Genomic DNA, 22,796 nt, shown 5'->3' with positions numbered 1-22,796 from the left:
GATTATTAGGAAACAGATAAATCAAGGGACAGTAAAGACATCTTCATTGTTATGTAAAAGCTTGTTTAATAAGCTGTTCTTTTGACAACATCAAGGTTTTATGGTGGCAAAGGTGAACAGATCATAAGGTAGGTAAACACAAATAAGGTAAACACAAATAAAGCTGACACTGAGGAAATACAATGGGAGTGATGTCACTGTGACATCAACAAGACTATGCTAAGTAGCTCCTCCCAATTTTGTGTTCAAAAGTCCATTTTAATGTACAGTAAAAAAAAATGGCTTGTGAAGCAAATGTGAAAATATGAATAAAGAGTACAATAAAAGTAATACAACCTACATAGTGGGCCCAACAACTGCATTGATATTATGAGCTCTGAATAGAAATTTCAGACTAATGTGAAAAAAAAAAAAAAAAACATACAATGTAGAAAGTAATGTTTTTAGATATAGTTTTTTATAAGTTTTTAGGGATGCACAATATGACAATTATTAACCGATATGAAAACTAAGTCGTTCGCATGACTGATTTCAGTATTCATGCAGATTATCAAATTCATATTTTGATATTACAATGTTTATAAAATCTGCAGTTTGTGCACCCAGGCAGTGGCGTAACTTCCACAGGGGACTGGGGACATTCGCATCCAATGATTTTGCCTGCACACTCTAAAAATAACTCTGTGAAAGTTCAAATAAACAGATATTGCAGTTAAAACAACTGTCTCAGACAGCGATGAAACGGCAAGCTGCAACAGATGACTTTAATATCAGAATGGATGAAAAAAAGATGTGCATTGCTTGATTCATTATGTTAGCTCAGGTCAGAATAATCATATATTCTGGCAGAGAAAATATGTCTAAACCTCATGATGTTTGTGAAATGTTTAGAAATTCAGAAATTTGCACACAGAATTAGCACCAGGCATGTGTATATATAGCGTTTTGTTTATTTATTATTAGCGTTTTGTTTATTAAGCGCTAATAAAAATGACATGTATAAATTATGTCATTTTTACACATATTAACCTATAATTATCTGACCAATAAATATTGTATAACCCTATAAGCAGTGATGAGAAGGACAGCTTTATAAAAAAAAAGGTTTTACTAATACAATTACGTTTTACTGACATTACTGACAATAAAATGCGCCATTACATATTTGATATACAATTTGCAGTTTAGCTCACTGAAGCGGTTTTTGTGGATGTGTGTGTGTGTGTGTTGCAGGGGTGAGACAACCACATAACTGATGAAGATTGGCATGTGTGTGTATTGGGGGTAAGACAACCACATAACTGATGATGATTGGCTAAGCATGCAGGTGACATGAGCTCCACTTTTAGAGACAGAGCCATTACATTAAAAAAACACACAGAAATGTCAATAGTAGCAAAATAAGTCAATGAATTCAGTCTATTCTGCAACTATTCTGCAACATCTAATTGCTGTGAATATCAGGGATCTGGCCATATGGCGCCAGTGTCCGTGAGAGACAGCGTGGACTCATTTATACTGTATTTTATTGTATTGTTTATACAATAAACAATTAAGCAATTATACCAAGATTAAAACATAAATGAGCACTATGAAACACTGAAATGTACAGTATCTTGTGTAATCACCAATAGCCAGTGTTTTAATCATGGAAAGATGTCAATATTGTTTTTATGTTTTATATAAATATGAAAATAATACTCTAAAAACAATATTGTAGTTGTAGTCAACTGTGCAATAAATATAAAAAGTTCTAAAAAAAACACACATTATGGCTTTTGTTATGTTTTATTCTACTATAGAAATGATTGATTAACTGTAAAAAATTATATTTCATAGGTGTCTCACGTTGTCCCAAAGCAACATTAATATAGTATAGAATAGTGTACAATGTTTAATAAGAAGAATTTATTTAATTTAGCGACCTTTTTATTCATCGTACAAACATCCCAGTTTATATATATATATATATATATATATATATATATATATATATATATATATATATATATATATATATATATATATATATATATATTAATTTTAAAAGTAACACAATAGTTACTTTTACCGGTAATTTGTTACTTTTATAATGATGTAATTCAGTTACTATTTGAGGGAAGTAGCAAGAGACAATAACTAATTACTTTTTTGCAGTTATGTGCCCGAAACTGTCTATTAATTTTATCACAGCAATAGTGACCAACAACATTTATTCATTTTTCTTCGGTTAAGTCTATTTATTCATCAGGGGTTGATACAGCGGAATGAACCACCAACTTATCCAGCATATGTTTTACACAGCGGATGCCTTTCCAGCTGCAACCTAGTACTGGGAAACACCCATACACTCTCACGTTCACACACATACACTACAAACAATTTAGTTTATTTAATTCACCTGTACCACCAACACGAGGAGAACATGCCAACTCCTCACAGAAATGCCAACTGACCCAGCTCATCCAAAAAATTAATATAGAGGAATACTGAAATCTCAAAACCTGCCAGCTGAACGTGCGCTCCTATTACTGTTGTTGTTTAAGCTCAAATTGTATTTAAAACACACAATTTCCAGCTACGAGTTAGCTCCAGCTACTGCACAAAAATTGGCATGATGATGACACTAATATCCTTTGCAGCTGTTTCAATGGTAATCAGATGTAAACACATGATTAGATTAACACTAGAATAGCAGAGACAAAACCTGAGAAAAGACTGGAGGACGACACTGGAAAGACACAAAATTTATTGGAAGCAATATGATTTTATTTCTTTTGTCAAATCAACGCAGACAAGCTGTCTGCATCCGAAACTGCCTACTACTCAGTAGGTACTGCATTTGAATTTAAATGTACTACTCTACCATTAGAAAATTACGTTTTATACAGTATGAATGCGAGTAGTGTAAATGGAACTCGGAGGTACTACATTCGCCATTTGTCATGATCACGTGAGTTGCAATGCTTCACTCCGATTTATGAATTCTCTCGTGGGGCATCATTGGATAGCATACCGTCCATATGATGACACTTCAGAATCTCACCGGAAGTAGTACATCATCTGGGTACTTCTCGCATACTAACTTTTGAATTCTATGAATTCGGACATACTACTCAGCTTGCATACTGTTTTTAGTGTACTATATAGTAACACACAAAACAATGGGGCTTGCTGTAACAAATAGTCAAATTTGTACAGCCCCTCCCTTACAGAACTGCAAGGCTTTTAAGACAGACGATTGGATATTTTGACCGGAAGGCATTGTACTTCTCCCCATTCATAGTAATGCCAGTGATCCATCTTTCTATATATATATATATATATATATATATATATATATATATAGTCTTTGACTAAACCACAAATAAAATGACAAAAGTGCTTAAAATATGTACAAGCGAGAAAGATAAAACACATTAATGCGTGTGAAACAGTGATTGGGAAAATTTGTTTCTCGCATAACCCTTCTCTCAGAAATAGAAAGATTCGGCATCTTTTTCAGAATGAAATAACTTCTATTCCACATGTCATTTTTCACTGGAGTAATTTATTTTATGACATTCCTTGGAAGATTGTGTGGTCTTTACCCAACAAATTTCTAATTACAAATAAGGTTAAAGAGGTTTCCTTCAAATTGCTACATAGAGTTTATCCAGTGAATGTTTATATTAAAAAAATGCTTCCGGAAAAAGATCCCCTTTGTTCCTTTTGCAGAATTCTAGATGAATCTGTTGATCATCTTTTTTGGGAATGTACCCATATTAAGATTTTTTGGAAAGAATTCAGTTTATTTATACGTGTATCTCTTTTATATAATTTTTCTTTGTCATACAAGGATGTTTTATTTGGTTTTTATCATGTTGATAAAGTTAAAGATAAATATTTTCTAATAAATCTGTTTATTTTACTAGCAAAATTTTTTATACATAAATGCAAATTTTTGTCTGTAAAGCCCCTTTTTCTTATTTTTTGTAAAGATTTGAAATATTATTTAAATACAATCTCTACCTCCAGCAATGTTAAAGCTTTAAAATCCGTAACACTATGTGAATCTTACAATATTCTCTCTTTTTTATAATAGATGACTGTATTGTATGTGATCTTGTAAACATCACTGTGACCTTGCTTTAAATTTAAAGTGCTTTTTGTAATTTATATTCCCCCTGGCATATTCTTTAGTTTGTCATTTTGTTTTGTTCTGTTCTCTACCCTTGTTGTTAAAGGTTTTGTACCTTTTCTGTATATTTTTGTATTCTTGTTGAACGCTTTAATAAAAAAAAAAAAAAGAAAGATAAAACACAACATAAAAGGAAGATAGAATCAGGATAGGAATCTCAATATGTCAAGTCAATATCCTTAAAATATTACAATTATGTAGATGATGGAGGAAGGGACCACAGACTTTAGAAAATGTTTTAAAAGACTTTTGTTAAACTGTATTCTCTCTATAAAAATTAAGTTAATTATGTCTTATATTTAAGTAATCACGATTTAACACTAAATCCCTAAATCTTACAATCAGATGAGCGTATTGCAAACTAGTTGTAAGTAGAAAATGAAATCTGCTTTTCATTGTCAGGATGTTACAAAGAGCGTGTCAAAATTCTTGTGATGACACAAAGCGAAGGAAAAAAGCTGCTGTCGATTGTAACCACACCACTCCCTCTGATTCAAACACTACCGACAGAGGAGTTGTTGGGGGAAAGAGGTGACAGACAAAGTGGCAGAGCAACAAAAGTGAAGAAAAAACCTGTAGCCAAACTCAAACTGTAGCCAAACTCAACAATTCACCAAACTCAAATTCAAAGCTATAAGCAAACATTCAGTTTTAACTAAATATGTATAAAAGATAAAGACAAACAACAAAATGGAGATAGAATCAAGATAGAAATCACAGTTTCTCAAATATCCATGTCCTTAAAACATTACTGTTGTGTAAATGAGGGTGGAAAGGACCAAAGACTTTAAACGGTTAAAGTGCATTAATCTTCAAAGCTTACACCAAATATTTAGTTTAAATATGTGAAAGAGTAAGATAAAACAACATAATAGGGAGATATTTATTGTGTTTAAACAACATTTTTATTATATAACTGTTGATTTATGCATACGAAGCAAGTTTACCGACAGCTCAAGTACATTTCTGCAAATAGAAGCAAACCCTGGCCCACACTTCCCTTACAGACACTGGGTAGCATGTCATATGATTTCAAAGCAGCGCTGACACTAAGTAACATACTACTACAGCTCAAGACAGGAAGTGCATTGAGCGCTAATACTGACTTCCTGTTCTTTGACCGGGCCTCAAAATATCCCCGTGTGCAAAAGTGCAAAGAAAGTGTGCACAGCCTGGGCACTGAGCCAACAGCTAAAAACGGGGCTTTACATAAATGCCCCAAAGCTCTTCAACTTTGAGCATGGCTACATTTTCGTTAATAACACTTGGAAGTCTAACACTTAAAAGACAGAATTTGATCCTGAAGTCATGAACGGCATGGAAAAAAGATCAAGAACATCAAGTCAAGACCTAAACATGGTTTTACTGACCCTAAAACTCATAAGAGAGGCTCATTACATATGCCAAACATTCCAGGAGCCTGCTAACACACAGCATGGCATAAAGAAAAAATAAAGAAAGAGTTAAATAATGTCAGCAAAAGGAGGTTGAAGAGTGGAGGTGTATGTGGTCTTCCCATCAATTCATGATGCATTAAAACAACACCTAAACCACTAAATAACTCAGATCAGCGAGTGTTAATTAATATACTTTATTAATATACTTTATTTATTTATATTCACCGTTTCCTCAAGGATTTTAATTTTTTTTGCTGTGGTGGCAAGCCTTTTACACAGATCTTCCAGCTACCTATGATGTTATTTCAATGACAAATATCGTGAGCGCAGTTTTATAATCTCGAGATCACATTATTGTAATATGAGTGTGCGAATCTCTTTGCTTGCGCACCGATTTTCAAAACTTCAAGCGCAGATTTTTTGTGCACTCTGAAAGAAATGCTGCTGAAGTTCAATATAGTGTGTTTATGCAACAGAAATGTCTCCAACTTGTATCAGAATAGCTAGGAATATTTATGTCTCAAATGGACCAACAGAATAGCATTGATGCATCCTGAAGTAAAGTGAAATGTCCATAAACTCCAGCAAGATACGGTAATTGTACGAAGAACCATAGACCTTTATCTATGAATAAAATATAATTACGGAAACTGTGTTTATCATAACTGATAATCGCACAGCCCTGTCAGTCAGTCTTTCAGTCAGCACGTAACCTTAAAGGGTTTAACAAAAAAAGCGCAGCACTACTATGATTACAGAAATGTTTGCTATGTCATAATTCACTTATATTTTAATGTGATTTGGTGCAATTATAGCTGGCTATAAATTTTAAAAAAAACAGCAACAACTGAATGTTTTGAATGAGAAGCTGTGATGTAGTCATGGAGGAAAGGTATTTTGGTGTGGCGCCCAGCCATGTAAGAATAAATGAAGCAAAAGCCATGATATTTTATGCTTTTTACATGCATACACCTCCGCCTTCTCAAAAAAAAAAAAAATGCCATGCTTACTCTGAAACACTCAAAAGTATAAAAATATAGTTCATTCAAAAAGCCTTCACACCCTCAGTGGATTTCATGCAACACCAGTGAACTTGGATGAATTTGGCTTATTTTTTCATCTAAAAGAAACACGATCTTGTCAAAGAATCAAATTATTTTTTTCATTAGTATTCTTGTATTGAGTTATTTAGCATCTGGCTATTGCAGTTGCGCCAGTTTCATTTTCTAAGAGAATACAAGTTTTATTTTATTTGAACACTAATGAGGTCCAAAGCAAAACTCTTCTCACTGTAAAGTAAATTTTGCAAGCTTCCCAATCACCAGGTTTAATCTGTGTTTAAGATCTGAAGAAGAGCATCTTTAGGGCACAATGCTGCCATTTCTGCATGTCAATGCTTTGTTTATGACCACGCTAAACATTTGGTTCAGTTAAGGTCTTACTGGACCCCAAAAACGTCCATAGAACAGTAAATTGCAAATCATTACCAGACAGACAGCTCATGCTTCAGACGGTTAAAAACACACTCAGGACTGTTTTTCAAGGCTGTGAATAAAAGGCTCAAATGTTGTAAATAACGTAATTTTCTTGAATTACCAATTGCTTCACAACAATACATTAATTCACTGTCAAGAGTCACATTTTGTTTTGCCCGTTTTGTTTGTCAGCAGCAGTTGTCCATTTGCATTTCCTGGTGTTAATTTTTTAGAAATCACTAAGTATTAGTTTCAGCTAAAATCATCTGAAATGTTTTATTAAAGAAAAAAAAGTCACCTACATTCTGGATGGCCTAAGGATAAATAAATCATGAGTATACTGTACTTTTTGGATGAATTATCTTTTTTAAGTCTTCCACATGATTTCAGCTGAGATGTCATATGACATCAGAATAGAGCCTTCTCTCTGCTACTCTCTAAAATAAGCTGCAACTGCTGACCTTCCTGTTTTCATCATCGTTCTGCTGTTTTTTAATTGCTTATTGAATTGCTTTTATTGCTTCTTTGACTTGTTTGCTGTGTCTTTTTATGTTTATGGAGTATTAGGACTTGGTGATATGTAAAAAATATTTATAGTTAAACTTATGCCACAGATCTGCTGCGAGACAGTGGGTACATCACTTCTGGCCCACGTACACACATTTACATTGATGTTAAATGTGAAAGAACAAACAAGTACAATCGCTGAAGAGACTTATAGAGAAGAAGAAAAAAACACTGGTGAGCTCATCTGAATGACCAAATACACCCACTTATGAGGCAGAACAGGCCGCTGTGCTGCTCATCAAACTCTTTACAAACTCAATGCAGCTTTACAGAGAACACTCCTTCACCCTTACATCACACGATGATAATGATGATAATAATAATAATTAATTAATGATTAATTTGCTCATAGCTTTGCGCATCATCCCAGGGAGGATTTTATTGATTAGGCAATAATAACGAATTTCCCTTGTAAGCTGAAAATTGCTTTGTGCACATGTATGCAAGCAATCCTTTGCAAAAGATTAGTATGACTGTCCTAATGCTTCTCAGTAATGCTTTAACTTTGGAAAAGCGCATTTGTTTTCCTGTCAAGAAACCTGCATTGTTTCGTGATGTGAAGTTGAGAAAGGTTTAGATTTAAGCTTTTTTATATGCACATTATAAATTGATAACAAATGAGTCCCGTGCCTGAATATAATTTTGTTAAATTTAATTCAACAATAAATTCATCAATAAATACACCAGGAGCATTTATTTGAAATCAAATTAATACATTTACAATTATAGGCCTATGTTTATTTTCTATTACTTCTATATTTTACTTGAATTGTTTTTATAGGGCTATATTATAGAACATTTCTGAAATAATGTGCCTCATTAAAATAAATGCTTTTCCAGTACTGGGTTGTGGCTGGAACGGCATCCGCTGTGTAAAACATATGCCGGAATAGTTGGAGTTCGTTCTACTGTGGCGACCCCTGATTAAAAAAAAGAACACTTAGCTCAAGGAAAAAAACATGAATAAAAATAAATACAGCCATCATGCTGTACCGTATGCATTCATTCACTTTAAAGGTAAGTGTAGTGTTATAACTAGGCCATTTAAAATTCAATTAAATATCATCTAGATAACCTTCATTTACGTCAGGGGTGTTCAACCCAGTTCCTGGGAATCTACCTTCCTGCAAAATTAAGTTGTTACCCATATCAAACACACCTGCCTATAAATATCAAGTGCTGTTCAGGTCCTAATTAATTGGTTTGTGTGTGTTTGATCAAGGTTGAAGTTGAACTCATAATCGCCATGCTCATTAGGCATCGTCAATATATAATATTATCATCTTGTCGCCCAGCCATATAGAATATAATAACCAGTAACGATTAATCAAAAGCTGGACCATCTATATAAAAATTTTTTACCATCAACTGAAACTCCAATTAATTAATAATGTGATGCCAACTGACTAAACCAGTGCTTATTTTTTACGAATAACATCTGAAGAATCTTTTTCATTATTTATAGAAATCTACATCCGCTTTGAGATTAGACACTTTTCATCAGAAAGACCAATGTGCAGCCAAATTAACTCGACTGTGATTCAATGGTGTAAAACAAGAAAACATGGAAAAGACCAAACAGAATGAATACTTTTTATAGGCACTGGGCTAAGAGTCAGAGTTGTGCCAGGCATCTAATGCCCAGTGAGGTCAAAGCCTGCAACAGGAGAAGGCGTTTGGTTGCACCCCTTTTTGGCAGAAACTGTGGTGGGAAATATTTGGGAGAAGTGGCTAAGCTGAGTGTGAAATTGTGCTTTCACAGAGATTTAAGAGCCAAGGGGAGGAGAACTGGAGTGCTGGAGATATGAGAGGGAAGAATAGAAGACAAGAGCAGGAGTCAAGTGTGTTCAAGATGGCAAGAGGCAATAATGAAGAGCAGAACGAGAGAGAAGAGAAAGACTGGGGAACACTAGACTGTGAATGCACTCTTAAAAATAAAGCTTCTATTATAAATGTTCATTGCAGCCTCTTTGCATAAGTATAAAGTATTAGTTAAAAATATATAAGAAAGCTTAAAAATGCTTTCTGATTTAAGCATGTAAATAAGTCATTCAACTCCGTTACGAGTCAATAAACTGTAAACTCAAGAAAAGTAAATAAGCTGAAGGTCATATAGCAATTTCACTGTTAGTTTTTTCTGTATACTTAACATATAATGGCCAATAAATGCATGTGTGAATACTTCATTTTGTAACAAAATACAGTAGCATATAAGCCCGTTGAATTAACAGAACATAAAACAGAGCATTTTGAAGTTTCAATTGTTTTGGGCAGTTGAATGTCAGCAATAAAAATCAGCTGGTTCCAAAGCACTCTGCAGAACCTTAATGAGTGCACATTTTTGGCCAAACCCTCCCGTTACATAGGTTTGTGTAACATAGGCCAGCTGACTAGTTCTAAGTTCCTAGCAAACTTGAATACCAAAGCTTTTTAGATATGTATAAAATATGTAATATATCAACATCATCAAATAATAGAAATATACAGCAAATGACAAATAAATGACAGAAAAGGTAATAAAAACAGCCAATATCTCTAGAAATTATAATAATTACAAGATTAAAAATAGTAAAATTCTATAATTTGCCTTACAGAAGGCAAATGCGTTGATTAACCGTTACCAATGAAATAGTTTCTACATATATTTTGCAGCCAGTTCAAACCAGTCATTTTGTCCTCTCTGAGTATATTGTGAAGTTTTTCTAAGTCGTTTTGATTAAGGTATTAATTATTTGTCAATCAGCTGTCAGCTGCGAAGCTGTGAAGTTACTGCAAAAACGCATATGATTAACAACAGCTTTAGAAAGTGAAAGCAAAAGCCAAAATCCTGGATGTTCTAGGAGATTTTAAAACTCCGGCCGGACAAACTTTTAGGTACCAAAAAGGCATGTCTCCGTGGGTCTGCAGAGCATGTAAGACTGTCTGTGGCAGTGTTGACAGTACGGTGTTACTAATTATAGTAAAAAAAAGTGTCACTAAATATACTTGAGCAGCTGAAAATATGCAATATATATGTGTATGTGTGGAAAGCACTGTGTAAATATATTGTTACATTTTAAAAGCTTACTAGAATAATTGTTTATAAAAGTTGTTATACAAGTGGTCATGGTGACTTCATTGAGTCATAATAGATGATTAAATGCCATCACTTTTTAAAAAGCTCACTCACTTTAAAGGGCCATGAAACCCCCTCGTTTCAGCAGGGTGTTTTCACACCTCTACTTTGGAAAAAGTCAGAAAAGTGGGCGTGTCCAGCTCTGTTTAGGGGGGAGTGTCGGAGGAAGAAAAGTGGGATGGTGTGGGAGTGTCTATTTGGGCACGCGCGAGTTTCAGAGTCAAAATATACACACACACACACACACACACACACACACACACACACACACACACACACACACACACACACACACAGACACACACACACAGACACACACACACACACACACACACACACATATACAGGAGAAAGTGATGGTGTTTAACCTACATGGACATCTGTAGTCGAATTATTTGCCAAATTATTAAATGGTGGACTTTAACTGCAGTTTGGCTCTTTCATTCAGGGAATTCATTCATGCCCCTCGCAAAACACAAGATATTTGATTCGAGGAGCTGCTCTAAGCGTGTATTTTTCATGCAATGTTTTATACCGCACGGCGAATGAGAGAATAAAAACCTCCGCATTTCCCAGAAACTTAGATGCACACGACAGGTAGCGTCAGAAAGCCGCGCGTGTTATTCCGGTCACTAAATGCGGTAAAAACCCTACACGAGGTTAAAGTTTGGTTGTGGTGCTAACGTGAATGGGATTGAAAAAGATTTTAGCGCTTGCTAGTGCTGTACAATAAATCGTTATCGAATTGCAATAGCAATTTGAAACGGTGCGATTAATTAATCGCAAAAGGCTGCAATATAAAACATATATGTATATATGTAAACAAAAATAACAAATTACACCTTTTAAAACAGTCCGCTATGCTTCAAAAAAGTAAACATGCTAGCCTCACGACATCATCGCAGACATGGTATCGTTTGTCATGAACTATACCACACAAGAAGAAACTATTTAATTTTATCATGACGTCCATTTGTTGTTTTCAACTTGCCATGACACCCTATTTCAAGAAAATTGTGCCGAAATCGTGTGATCTGACCGGCTTTTATAACTAGCCAACTGAGTAAGCACACTTTCATTCTGCCCAATCAAAATTGCGAAAACTGAACCACACCAAAATGAAAAAAAAAAAAAAAAAAAAAAACAGGAAAGCGCTGACCAGTGGGATAATGGTGTCTGGTCCTTCAGATGCCTTAATAGATGAATTAATATCAAAGAAAAACAGCATTTGTGATATATGAATTTTTAGGTTTCAAACTCACAGACACTGAAAAAATAGGCAATTTTTAAGAGCTGTCACAGAATTGCTGCCATGGCTCACAGATTATTGAGCTGAAGCTTGAATTAAATTAAAATCAGCTTGAGGCTTAAAATAAATAGAAAATCAAATCAAATCGCAACATCTGTCATATAATTATTCGCAATTAGATATTTTCCCCAAATCGCACAGCCCTAGCGCTTGCACCTGTAAAGTCAATTTTACATCAATCAGCTTGTACATTGACAATAAAGTTTTTGCTCTAATATTTAAATTGCCATCAATAGTTTTGAAATCAAACTGGTTTTGCTACTGAATGCTGTAATGATTGTGACATTTTATTTCGAACTGTGTGGTCACAAAGTCTCATAGGCAAACAAAATGAAGACAAAACGACAGAATGTAGATGAGTGAGACACACATGTGAAGGGTGAGGCTTGCAAAAAGAGAAAAGAGGCTCAGCCCTGACTGGTCTGTCAAGCTCCCCATATGCTTCCTCAAACCGCCGGAGGGGAAGTTCTCAAAGGATTTTGGAACTGGCTTTGCTAAATGAACACTTTTAACTCCTCTTCATTTCCAGTCCTACTAAAGAGGCAGTTTTGAATCCTGTACGACCTCCTGCACATCTAAATCCAGGATCTGCCTACTGTAAACCAGGCACTTAAACTTAAAGCCTGCACACCTGCTGCGATCAAGATTCTGGCCAAGAGTCAAGACAAATCGTTGCATCACTGATCTGTGATCAGGCTCAAGTCTGAACCGCCCAATGAGTAATGATCAGACAAACAGGATGGAACCGTTCCTAAGTCATGCATGTTGGCTTAAAAATGTGTGTATAATCTACTTTACACAAGACAAATTCACTCTTTGTGTTTATCGTGAGATTCCTCACAAGCAAACAACAACCAAACTTTCACACAAACTCTGTTTAGAGTAACCCTGCTGTGATTAACCAACTGCTAAACATTTTGTCTTCATTTCTCCACATTAATGAGGCCAAACTCTGTCCCTGAGGTGTAAAGGAATGGAGTAAGGGGCAAATGTGAGGACAATGTGAGAAAAAAGGGGGGGAGGGGTAAAAAAAACTAGTAAAAAAAGTGAGAGGGTGATAAGTAAAATAATTAGGAGAAGCAATTCACACTTATTTGTTCAAAACAAACTTTTTTTCTTTACCTTATGCTTACTCAATCTGCTCACTAACCTTCTAGTTCTTCCAGGAACAAAGGACTGGATTAAATGTTCCAGTAATAAAATCTGATGATAAACATAAGATAAACAGTAACAATGTGCAAACCTACATTTTCACATTTTTTGTGTCATTTTGGGTTGCCTGAACCACAGGTTTCTGGTGCACCTGATGCCAAACGGACGCCATTCTCAGGCAATGTTTACATTACATGCATTCTTGCATTCAAAAACAGCCAGACGAAGCGCATCGAAATGGAACAGAATGCAGGGTCTTAAAGCACGTTTTAAAAGGAAGACTATTTTTAACTTTACACAAATCTTGAAAACTCATGGCTCATGGGATGGAGTTAAAAAAATTTAGGTGCAATGCAATGGGAAAATATCTGTTTATGGCTATTGAGGGTGCAACAATACAGACTTCACATGGTTCAGTTTAGTTTTTGCTGCGGTTCAATATATGATATAATAAAAACTCTAATACAAAATAAATCCAATAAAGCAAAGATTATACTAAAATAAACAGTGCTTTTCAGGTTTTTATGTGCCTAAGAGTAGTTGTCCATTACATATTTATTATTAATCAAATAACATTGCATAATATAATATAGGTAAAGAAATGTTAACCATTACTGAGCGATATAGCAGAGTGATTTCATTATATATTGTTGTTTGATTAATCTTAGAAAAATAAGAGGAATAAGATGCGTTTTATAAGACGCAGCACAGATGCAGCACAATGAGACATTCCAATGTCTCATGCATAACCGATTGAATGCTTGTCAAGTTGGACAGGTACACAAAATTATAGGTCATAACTGAGTCTAACCGTTGATAATCAAGACATAATTTGCACTTTGTAACTTTCATTCAGCTGTTCATGTTAGACATTTTCATATGGTTCACATCACTTTTATTTTCACGTGAAAACATCATCTCCTACTTAAGTGCTCACTGATGGGACATTTACTCATGGCGAGCTGTGTAACATGCACAGAGCCAGTTCAGAGAATAATTACAAGAATGGGAAAAATGCAGAAAATTATTTAAAAATTAATGCAAAACCCCAATATCCCTATGCATTTTGAATCGTGGAGGTCATACCGAACTGCCTTGCAATCTGCCAAGCTAGAGTTGCATGACATCTTTTAAAAATCCCATTGTAATATTTAGTTTTTCTGCTATATCCAATGTGATATACCATATAATCAGCACTATTTAAAAAAAAACATAATAATAATCACAAGTGGAATGATTTTATCCGGGAGTATATCTAGAGTATATCTGGAGTATCTATAGAACAATGATTCAGGAGATGTTTTAGTTGTATTTTTTTTAATAAAAGAATATTAAAGATTATTAGAGTAATAATAGCAAGAAAACACAAAAAAATGTTAAGTTTAAATTTAATTAAACATTTAATTATTTATGAAACAATACTAAAAGTATTTTAAAAAGTTGTTTTCCTTTTTTGTTTTGAAAAACTACTAAGCTAAATTACGAAATTAGTTGTTTATTTTCTTTCTTTATGATGCCACATCCTTATAATATTTTACCAATCCAATATGACTATACATTAATAAATATGATGTTTTTATAGGTAAGAAAAACATATTTCACAAAATAACCAATATAATGTAATGCACTATTGCACTATTATAAAATAAAAATAATAATTAAATGTATTTTATTTCATCATAAGTCTGAGGTACAAATATTAACTGTATGGTTTAATTTCCTTATTTACAAATAATTAACCGTCATGTTTATGGTTTGATAGCTTGCTAATAAGACAGACAGACAGACAGACAGACAGACAGACAGACAGACAGACAGACAGACAGACAGACAGACAGACAGACAGACAGACAGACAGACAGACAGACAGACAGACAGACAGACAGACAGACAGACAGACAGACAGATAGATAGATAGATAGATAGATAGATAGATAGATAGATAGATAGATAGATAGATAGATAGATCTTGCACCCTCATACTCTTTCCTGTCTGTGTTTTTCATTTTCTGTCTCTGTTTCAGATGGGACTCCAACAGTAACGTGACCAGATGTGAAAGTATGTCTTTCTTAGAACTGGTTATAAATCAATTGCAAAACATCTACACAGCAGATTCATAATGTGTGTGTACTCAAGCAGTACAGCACACCAGTATTCAGTGTGTTTGTGTGTGTGTGTGTGTGTGTGTGTGTGTGTGTGTGTGTGTGTGTGTGTGTGTGTGTGTGTGTGTGTGTGTGTGTGTGTGTGTGTGTGTGTGTGTGTGTGTGTGTGTGTGTGCTTACTGGCACTGAACACTTGGGTGTACGATCTGAAGCCAACTCAAACCTGTCTTCAATGAAAAGCAGTCCCATGACTTTTTTATCCCCACTAAATGCAGGAACAGGATCAGGGACTCTCTGAACTACATTCAGCAACTTACAAAAACAGTTTTCAACACAAAATCTGTCATGAATTAGGCCCTAGGCTTTGCTGAGCTAAGGAAAATTAGTCTTCAATACATAAAACAGATGCGATCTAAAGAAGCGCCCACAAAGACACATGAAATAGAAGGTTCACACAACACTCTATCAGTCAAAAGTGCTGGTCACATCTGACCTGCCTTTGACCATTAGAAATTACAACATCAATAGCAAATCTACAGTTTGACATTTTCTCCACTCATTTTAAAAGTTTTGTAACTTATTCAAGATTATAATCTTCTTTAACTCTTCTAAATCAAACCACACAATTTGATGAAACATTCATTCATGTCAATTCACTGTTGAGGATATCAGTTAACTAAGAGCTTTCTGTAGTTTAAGATTTAGGGGTGTTTTCCATTAACTTATTATTGGTTTAGATTTGCATTATGGACATTTGATCTCTGCTACAACTAAATTTGTTTAAACATTTTAACAAAATGACTTCTAGTGACATTTTTAAAGATTAAAACAATATAGTTTCTGGATCGGATAAAAACTACAAAAAAAAATTCTATGTAATTTTACAATCTACTGTAAATGCTTATACTATTTCACATGGTTTCAGACCTCTTAAAATATTAACAAAAGTCGGTTTGTTAAACTCAAAAGTTTTCAGATCAGAGATTGAGGTCTTACAATGCAATACTAAAATGTAAATAAATGTAAAACATCTATGAATCAGGAGCTTGGGGCGACTGCCAATTAGGAGAAAATTTTTTAAGTGTACATTACTCAATATTTACTTACAGTATTCATTAAAACCTCTAATCCTAACTAGGCATGGGCCGGTATAATTTTCTGACTATATGTTATTCGTGAAAAAAAAATATCACGATTGAACAGTTTCACGGTATTGGGATTACTCTAAAATAAGTTGTATGTCTGGGTAAAAAAAAATTAATTCAAATAAATAAAAAAAAACTTTCCACCCCATTTTACACAATATATTTAATTTTAGGAAACATTTCTGATATTTTGGAACAGTAAACATGTCAGGCTAAATAATTAAAATAAGTCATTGACTTCTGCTGTCTTCATTAGTTTCAATAACACAGTTTTCTTTACAACACATAAAACAACACGGATTTACCCAATGAGCAAGGTATGTGGCCGTTTAGGGCTGCGGGAAATCTGAATAAATTCCTAGAAGTATTCCTAGAAGTATAAGTTATACCTATCAATTATATATAACATAATTTGTGTCTAAAAGTGTCTAAATAAAAGTTTAATGATTATTACTTCTGTGCAAATGTGTCCCGACCCTTAATCATGGAGCAGTCCAGCAAACAAATTATGTAAAGATTTAGTTTTAAAACGAAATAGTTTATATATATTATATTGTGAATTCATTTAAAAAAAATAAATCATGTAAAACTGTTTTACAAGATGCTTTACATGTTGTTACTATTATTTTGCATTAAGACAAAAAAAAATACAAAAGGAGATTGATATAAGAAAAAACAGCTAAATAAACCAAATAGGAATAAATTAAAGCACAAACTTTTGGACCCCATGGCTGGAATTGCTTAGGGCCCCCAAATCACTAAATCCGCCCCTGCTTACATATACGTTAGGAATGATATAACAGAAAATTTTTGCGGTTTTAAAACCTATATCGTCTCATGCCTAATCCTACTGTAACTGTGAGCAAGAGAAATGGTCATGCAAACAGCCTTAATAAGGTCAAGGAGTGTTTCCAACACAGTCTAAGTCCCCTCCTTCTTGACACGGATCAGACGGCATGAGTGTGTCGAGGCTCTTGCACAGAGCAGCTGGTTCACAGCTGTAAGCTCTGCTTGTCTGCAAGCAAGGCCTCATCCCCGCGACCAAACCCAGAACCCAAGGGACATCTCTGCTCGTGTGTGTCTCTCTCGCTCTCTGTTAGCACTAATAGCTGCTGAGAGAGATGGGGAAGTAATTATGCGAGTCTGACAGGGCTGGGTTGAGAGGAAAGTACTCAATAGAGCGAGTCAGAGAGTTAGAAGAGATTTGTCGGCATTGGCCCACATCCATGTTGGACAGCAGAAGGAAGTTGTTCACGCTGAGTGAGGAAGTAACCCCATTTCCTGGTGTTCCTGTATATACAGCAAACGCTCTCTATTCTGCTAAACGTTGACATGGCAACAAACAATAAACCCTTCCCAAAGCCATCTGTAATGAGACAGGGGGCGTAATTGCATACAGATTTGATAACATAAGGGTGAAGGGAGGTTTTCAGTGGCGCTCATTAAATCTGTACATCACATGGGGCCAAAAAGCACCCTAATTGTTTAATGATAGGCTGCATGTAGTTTGGGAGGAAACCTGATAATTCTCAAAGCAACAACATTCCAATGAAAGTGTCCTGAGAGCTGGTTGTATGCTAACAATCAGAGTGAGAACTTTCACATCAACACAAGCACAGAATCTAACAAATATCCTTAGAAACGTTCCATGTACTTTTTATTGGCCAAAATGAGATATTTAGTTACATTATCATTCGAATATCCAATACCATCTAAACTTTAAGATCAGAATGATTTTTGGTTGCATTTCATTGTAAGTGTCCTTGTTACATTGTATATTAGTACTTGCCATGGTAATAACAGCAAATCATAGATAATTACAATAGCCCTAAACCAAACCCTAACATTAAAGTCAGTGTAAACCTGAAAAAAACCTAAAAGTTGCTAAGACTTTTGCTTCAGTATGTTGGTTTACTACCAGCTCAAATGGACTATTGAGTAGGGGGTGGACCAACACTCCAAACGCAGTAGCAAATGGTCAGACTTTGATTGAAGTTTACCAAAACAAATATTTTTAGTGGATTAACTTGCACAGATTAATTGTTCAACTAAAGGATAACAATGTGCACAACCAAAACAAATCATACATCTTTATTTCACAAGGACTTTAAAGTACATTTTGTTCATAAATATCACACAGTATGTTAATCAACAGTTTTCTTTAGTTTAAAATTATGTGTAACCTCTTTTAATTATACTTTTATTCAGCAATAATGTATTTAATTGTTTAAAATGTGACAGTAAAAATTGGTTTATATTTTTATTTGATCAAAGAATTATGAAGAAACACTTGTTCACAGTTTTTGCAAAGGGAAAATGACGTTTAGTCCAAGATGGAGAAACCTTTCTTATGCAAATCAGCATGTTAGAATGACTTCTAAAGGATCGTGACACTAAAAAACTGACACTGAAAAATTTAGTTTGCCATAAAACATTACAGTAGAAAGAATTCAGTTTCAATTATTAATTAAATTTACAAATGTAACTTTTTCATTAAATAAATGCTGACTTAATAAAAACTTATTCCAAAGAGCTACCTTAATATCTTAAAACTACCTAAAACTTTCAAACAGTTGTGTATATGTAATTTGCATAGGGCCAGACAGAATCTGCGGACATTTTGTGATATTTCTGCGCAGAATTTTGTTAAAAATCTGCGGATTTATGTGGAATGATTTTGGGAGTACCATAACTAAAATCTTAATATATGAAATAAAAATAGTAACTTTTTGCTTTGTATTCAATGTTTACAATGCAAATCCAATTAAATTAAAATCCACTTTTTTTGGTAAACAAAGCAAGTCTCTCATATAATATATCTACAAAAAGACAGAAAATAATACTTTACAAATTGTATTGTAAATAAATCATATAAATATTTTAATTTTAGTCAATAATATTACCGAAATTAATTTAAAAATTGAATAAATATAAATTTACTCATATTTACACAAGTAAATAAAGGTAATTAATGATGGGCTAAAATCTGCTGATATCTGCAGAATTCTGCGTGCGTAGTTTCCGTGTGGACATAGTATTTGGCCATAGTGCTCGTTTAATTGTGTCAATTCACGTTAACAGCAGATCACAAAAAAATACTTATAACTTGAATTAATACAAACTTACATTACTTCTGTACATTACAATGTTGTGATGCCCAATGCTCATTTAGCATTCAAGTGTGCATTAAAATGTTACTGTTAGTGTTTTTTTTTTTAATTCAGACAAAATACTCTAGTTTCATTATTAATCAACATTATCGATATCAGCGGATCATTGATATAAGTGCATCCCTATTAATAAGCTCACTAATTTCCGCAACTAACATCAACATTTTTGATACACAATAATATATTGCAGCACTATAAAAGTAAATGAGGTTGCATGACATCATGTAATAAATGAGGTTGCATGTCAGGCATGCAATACACAACACACACGCAGGAACACACATGCACTGTGCATATATCTGATGCCTAGCATATTGCCATGTGGCAGGAATCCAGAATGTCTTAATTTCCATTTCATCTGTTAACTTGCACAGGGGCTTTAATCCATGCATTTAACAAGACTGAGCATCTCATTCCTTTCTGACCTCCCACAGCACTTTCCTACAGTCTTACAAAAACTGTGGCGACACCTCATGTGTGGAGATTTGGCTTTTTGGAGCTCAATGCATCATAGATGACCCCTTCAGGCCTCCACATACAACACAAATGAGAAATAAAAGGCATCTTCATTTTCATCAGCTTCCCTTTGAAAAAAACCTCATAAGTGTCACCCTTGAAGTTTTTAGGTGGCACAAGATGCTTAAAATGCCAATTAATTTGCAAGATTGGGAGTTCACTGGATACCAGATATTAAAAACAAAACCAAAAGAAAAGTATACAAATGCTCACCCACTACATCCAACTAAACTGGATAATCATTTTAGTATGTCATTATAAACCAACAAAGCTCCTTCCAATGTCCTGGTCAAGACCTCCACCGCACCAGCTGGTGGGATGTGGGCATCCCTGATATATGCACCACCGTGGGCCATTTCATAACCAGCCTGTTGTGTTCTGACAAGTGGGAGTTTGCCGAAGATAAATCACATTTCACACCAGAGAGCAGCAGCGGGTCAGAACCGTGGCTGGGCATCATGCATGCCGCTCGCAGGCGGGAACAATGGGCCAACTTCTTACTGCACACACGCTGTAACGGCTGATGTGAGCAAATACAAGAGGCTTGAAACATCCTACACAACTGAGGCAACATGCCAGGCGAGGAAAAAAAAGAAAAGTGAAATCAATCCCACCCCAAAGATTGATACCCAATACAGAGAAACAAGTAGAAACATCATCTGTGGGACACAATAGGCGAGCTGCAGCATTGTGAAAATGAGTGCATCCACAGGGAAAAGTCTGTGTGTGTGTGTGTGTGTGTGTGTGTGTGTGTGAGGGAGAAAACGAGAAAGGCAAGAGAGAGGAATGTGAAACACCAACAGCAGCATTCCTCCCTCTTCTTGCCGAGCCTGCAGTCATTATTATATTGTCTTGTTTTCTTTTGTGAGGCTCCTCTTTTCTAGAGGGATTGGGTCTGACTTGCATGTGGAATAGAAGTCATGTGTGACCTTATTCCACTAAATAGGTGTCTCTAATGCAACAAATGGCACCCTTTGTGTCTGCATCCCGCTGAGATGAGCTGCTAAGCATAAATAAACAGCCGTCAGATGGAAAGCTCTTCAGTACTGCTGAACTGAGGAATAACAGAACTACATGCAATCAATCATTCAGTTTCATCAATCTGGTAACATTAAAAACTCACTGTCCACACACTTGTTCCACAAAATAATGAGAGTAAATACATTTAGTTACTTTCCTATGAAAAGAAATTAAGTGGGTAATTTGATTACGCGAGTGAAAACCTCAAAAAGTCCATATTTTCCGCTCATACGTGTCCATTTTGAATTCTCCTCTCACATTAGTTACTGGAAGCCGCTGCAGATTTCATCCGCCGACTTTCACATCTGGGCAGAGGTGTGAAACACGAGAGCTCACTTCGGGGGGGAAAAAGCTTTGAGTTTTTAAATGTTTATGCAAAAGCGTAAATAATATGTCTCATCTTTTACTTCATTATGTTAGTCAATTTCCAATAACGTGAGCGGACACACGCCATTTGAGGCCGTGCAGAACTGAAACGTGAGCGCTGATGCTTCACGCCGCCGTACAGATGCGTAACGTTACTGACGGCAAATAGCGGTTTAAAAGAACGAGTTCAGATATATAAACTGTTAAACCACTTACCATATGATGTTTTGAGAAAGCAAATAAGGAGAAGGATGACTCCGCCCGAAGAGACACCGGGTAATTGGCCCATATTTTGAGTAAAATCCACATAGAGCCGCCAGCGCGAGGCTGAGCTCCGTCAGGTTAAAGCGTCACGAATCTCAAAAAGCTCTTCAAATCGCGGAAAACGAATTATACTCGGTGGAGAAGCTGTGTTTTGTCTGTCAGGGTGTCTCGTTTGACCACATAAATCCGTATAGTGACTTCATTTGAAAGTTTTTTTCTTCACGTAGCTGCGCTGTGATCAAACTTTCTGAACTTCTCTCTTCTTTTCGTCCCAGTCACTGAAGTCGCAGACGGAGATGTTCTTCCGCCAAACCCTACGGGTGGATCTATATTCTGTGATGCGTCCTTAAATAACGCCCTCTTCAAAAGTTTACTTCCTAGAAGTCGTTAAAAATATATGGAAAGAGTTAAACTATGTGTATAGGTTAACTATGGATTCATGTAGCTTTGAGTAGGTTTGAAGAGAAAGCTCAATTTTGGGTTTAATACGCTGTTTTCTTTCTGCGGCGGAGGAATTTTCACTTCTTCTGTAAAGACGAGTATGACTCAAATTTAACCCGTTCGTACTTTTTCCTCTCCACCCGTTAACGTTACCTCATAAATTACCCACCCCTTTCTCTGGGGTCTGATTTAGGGAGATTTATCCGTCAACTCCTTGCCTTTCTTTCACATCTGCTAAATGCATGAAGAAGAACAAAACGGGGAAAACGGTATCCTCTGTACATTTGATGACTTTTTTGGAGATAACGTATTGATATAAGTATATTTATATGAAAACAATAGGCCTATAATAATAATAATAATAATAATAATAATAATAATAATAATAATAATAATAATAATATAAGTGTTTGTCATCCTCGCATAAACAAACTATTCAAAAACGTTTTCTAAAGATCAAACGTAGTTACACTTGCTGACACGGAAAAGTTCCGTCAGTCAGTGAAACACTGCACGTGTCCTGCCCCAGTTTTTTTCTACCAACATCACATCAAAACATTACAACACAAATAAACA

General features: G+C 35.0%; 1 protein-coding gene across 1 annotated transcript in view; it reads right to left on the bottom strand.

Annotated features, from left to right (window-relative positions):
- The window catches only part of notch2 (notch receptor 2), a 70,806-nt gene extending 48,747 nt beyond the window's left edge, over window positions 1-22,059 (bottom strand). Inside the window, exon 1 of the mRNA NM_001115094.2 lies at window positions 21,732-22,059. Within this exon, the coding sequence (NP_001108566.2) occupies window positions 21,732-21,804 (73 nt within the window). The 5' untranslated portion in view covers window positions 21,805-22,059. The remainder of the gene's footprint in view (window positions 1-21,731) is intronic.
- Window positions 22,060-22,796: the final 737 nt, after the last annotated feature.

This window comes from Danio rerio, chromosome 8 (assembly GCF_049306965.1).
Source record: "Danio rerio strain Tuebingen ecotype United States chromosome 8, GRCz12tu, whole genome shotgun sequence".
In the NCBI taxonomy this organism is placed as follows: Eukaryota; Metazoa; Chordata; class Actinopteri; order Cypriniformes; family Danionidae; genus Danio; species Danio rerio.
Note: the sequence above shows the minus strand (reverse complement) of the source record. Positions and strands in the feature narration are given on the sequence as shown.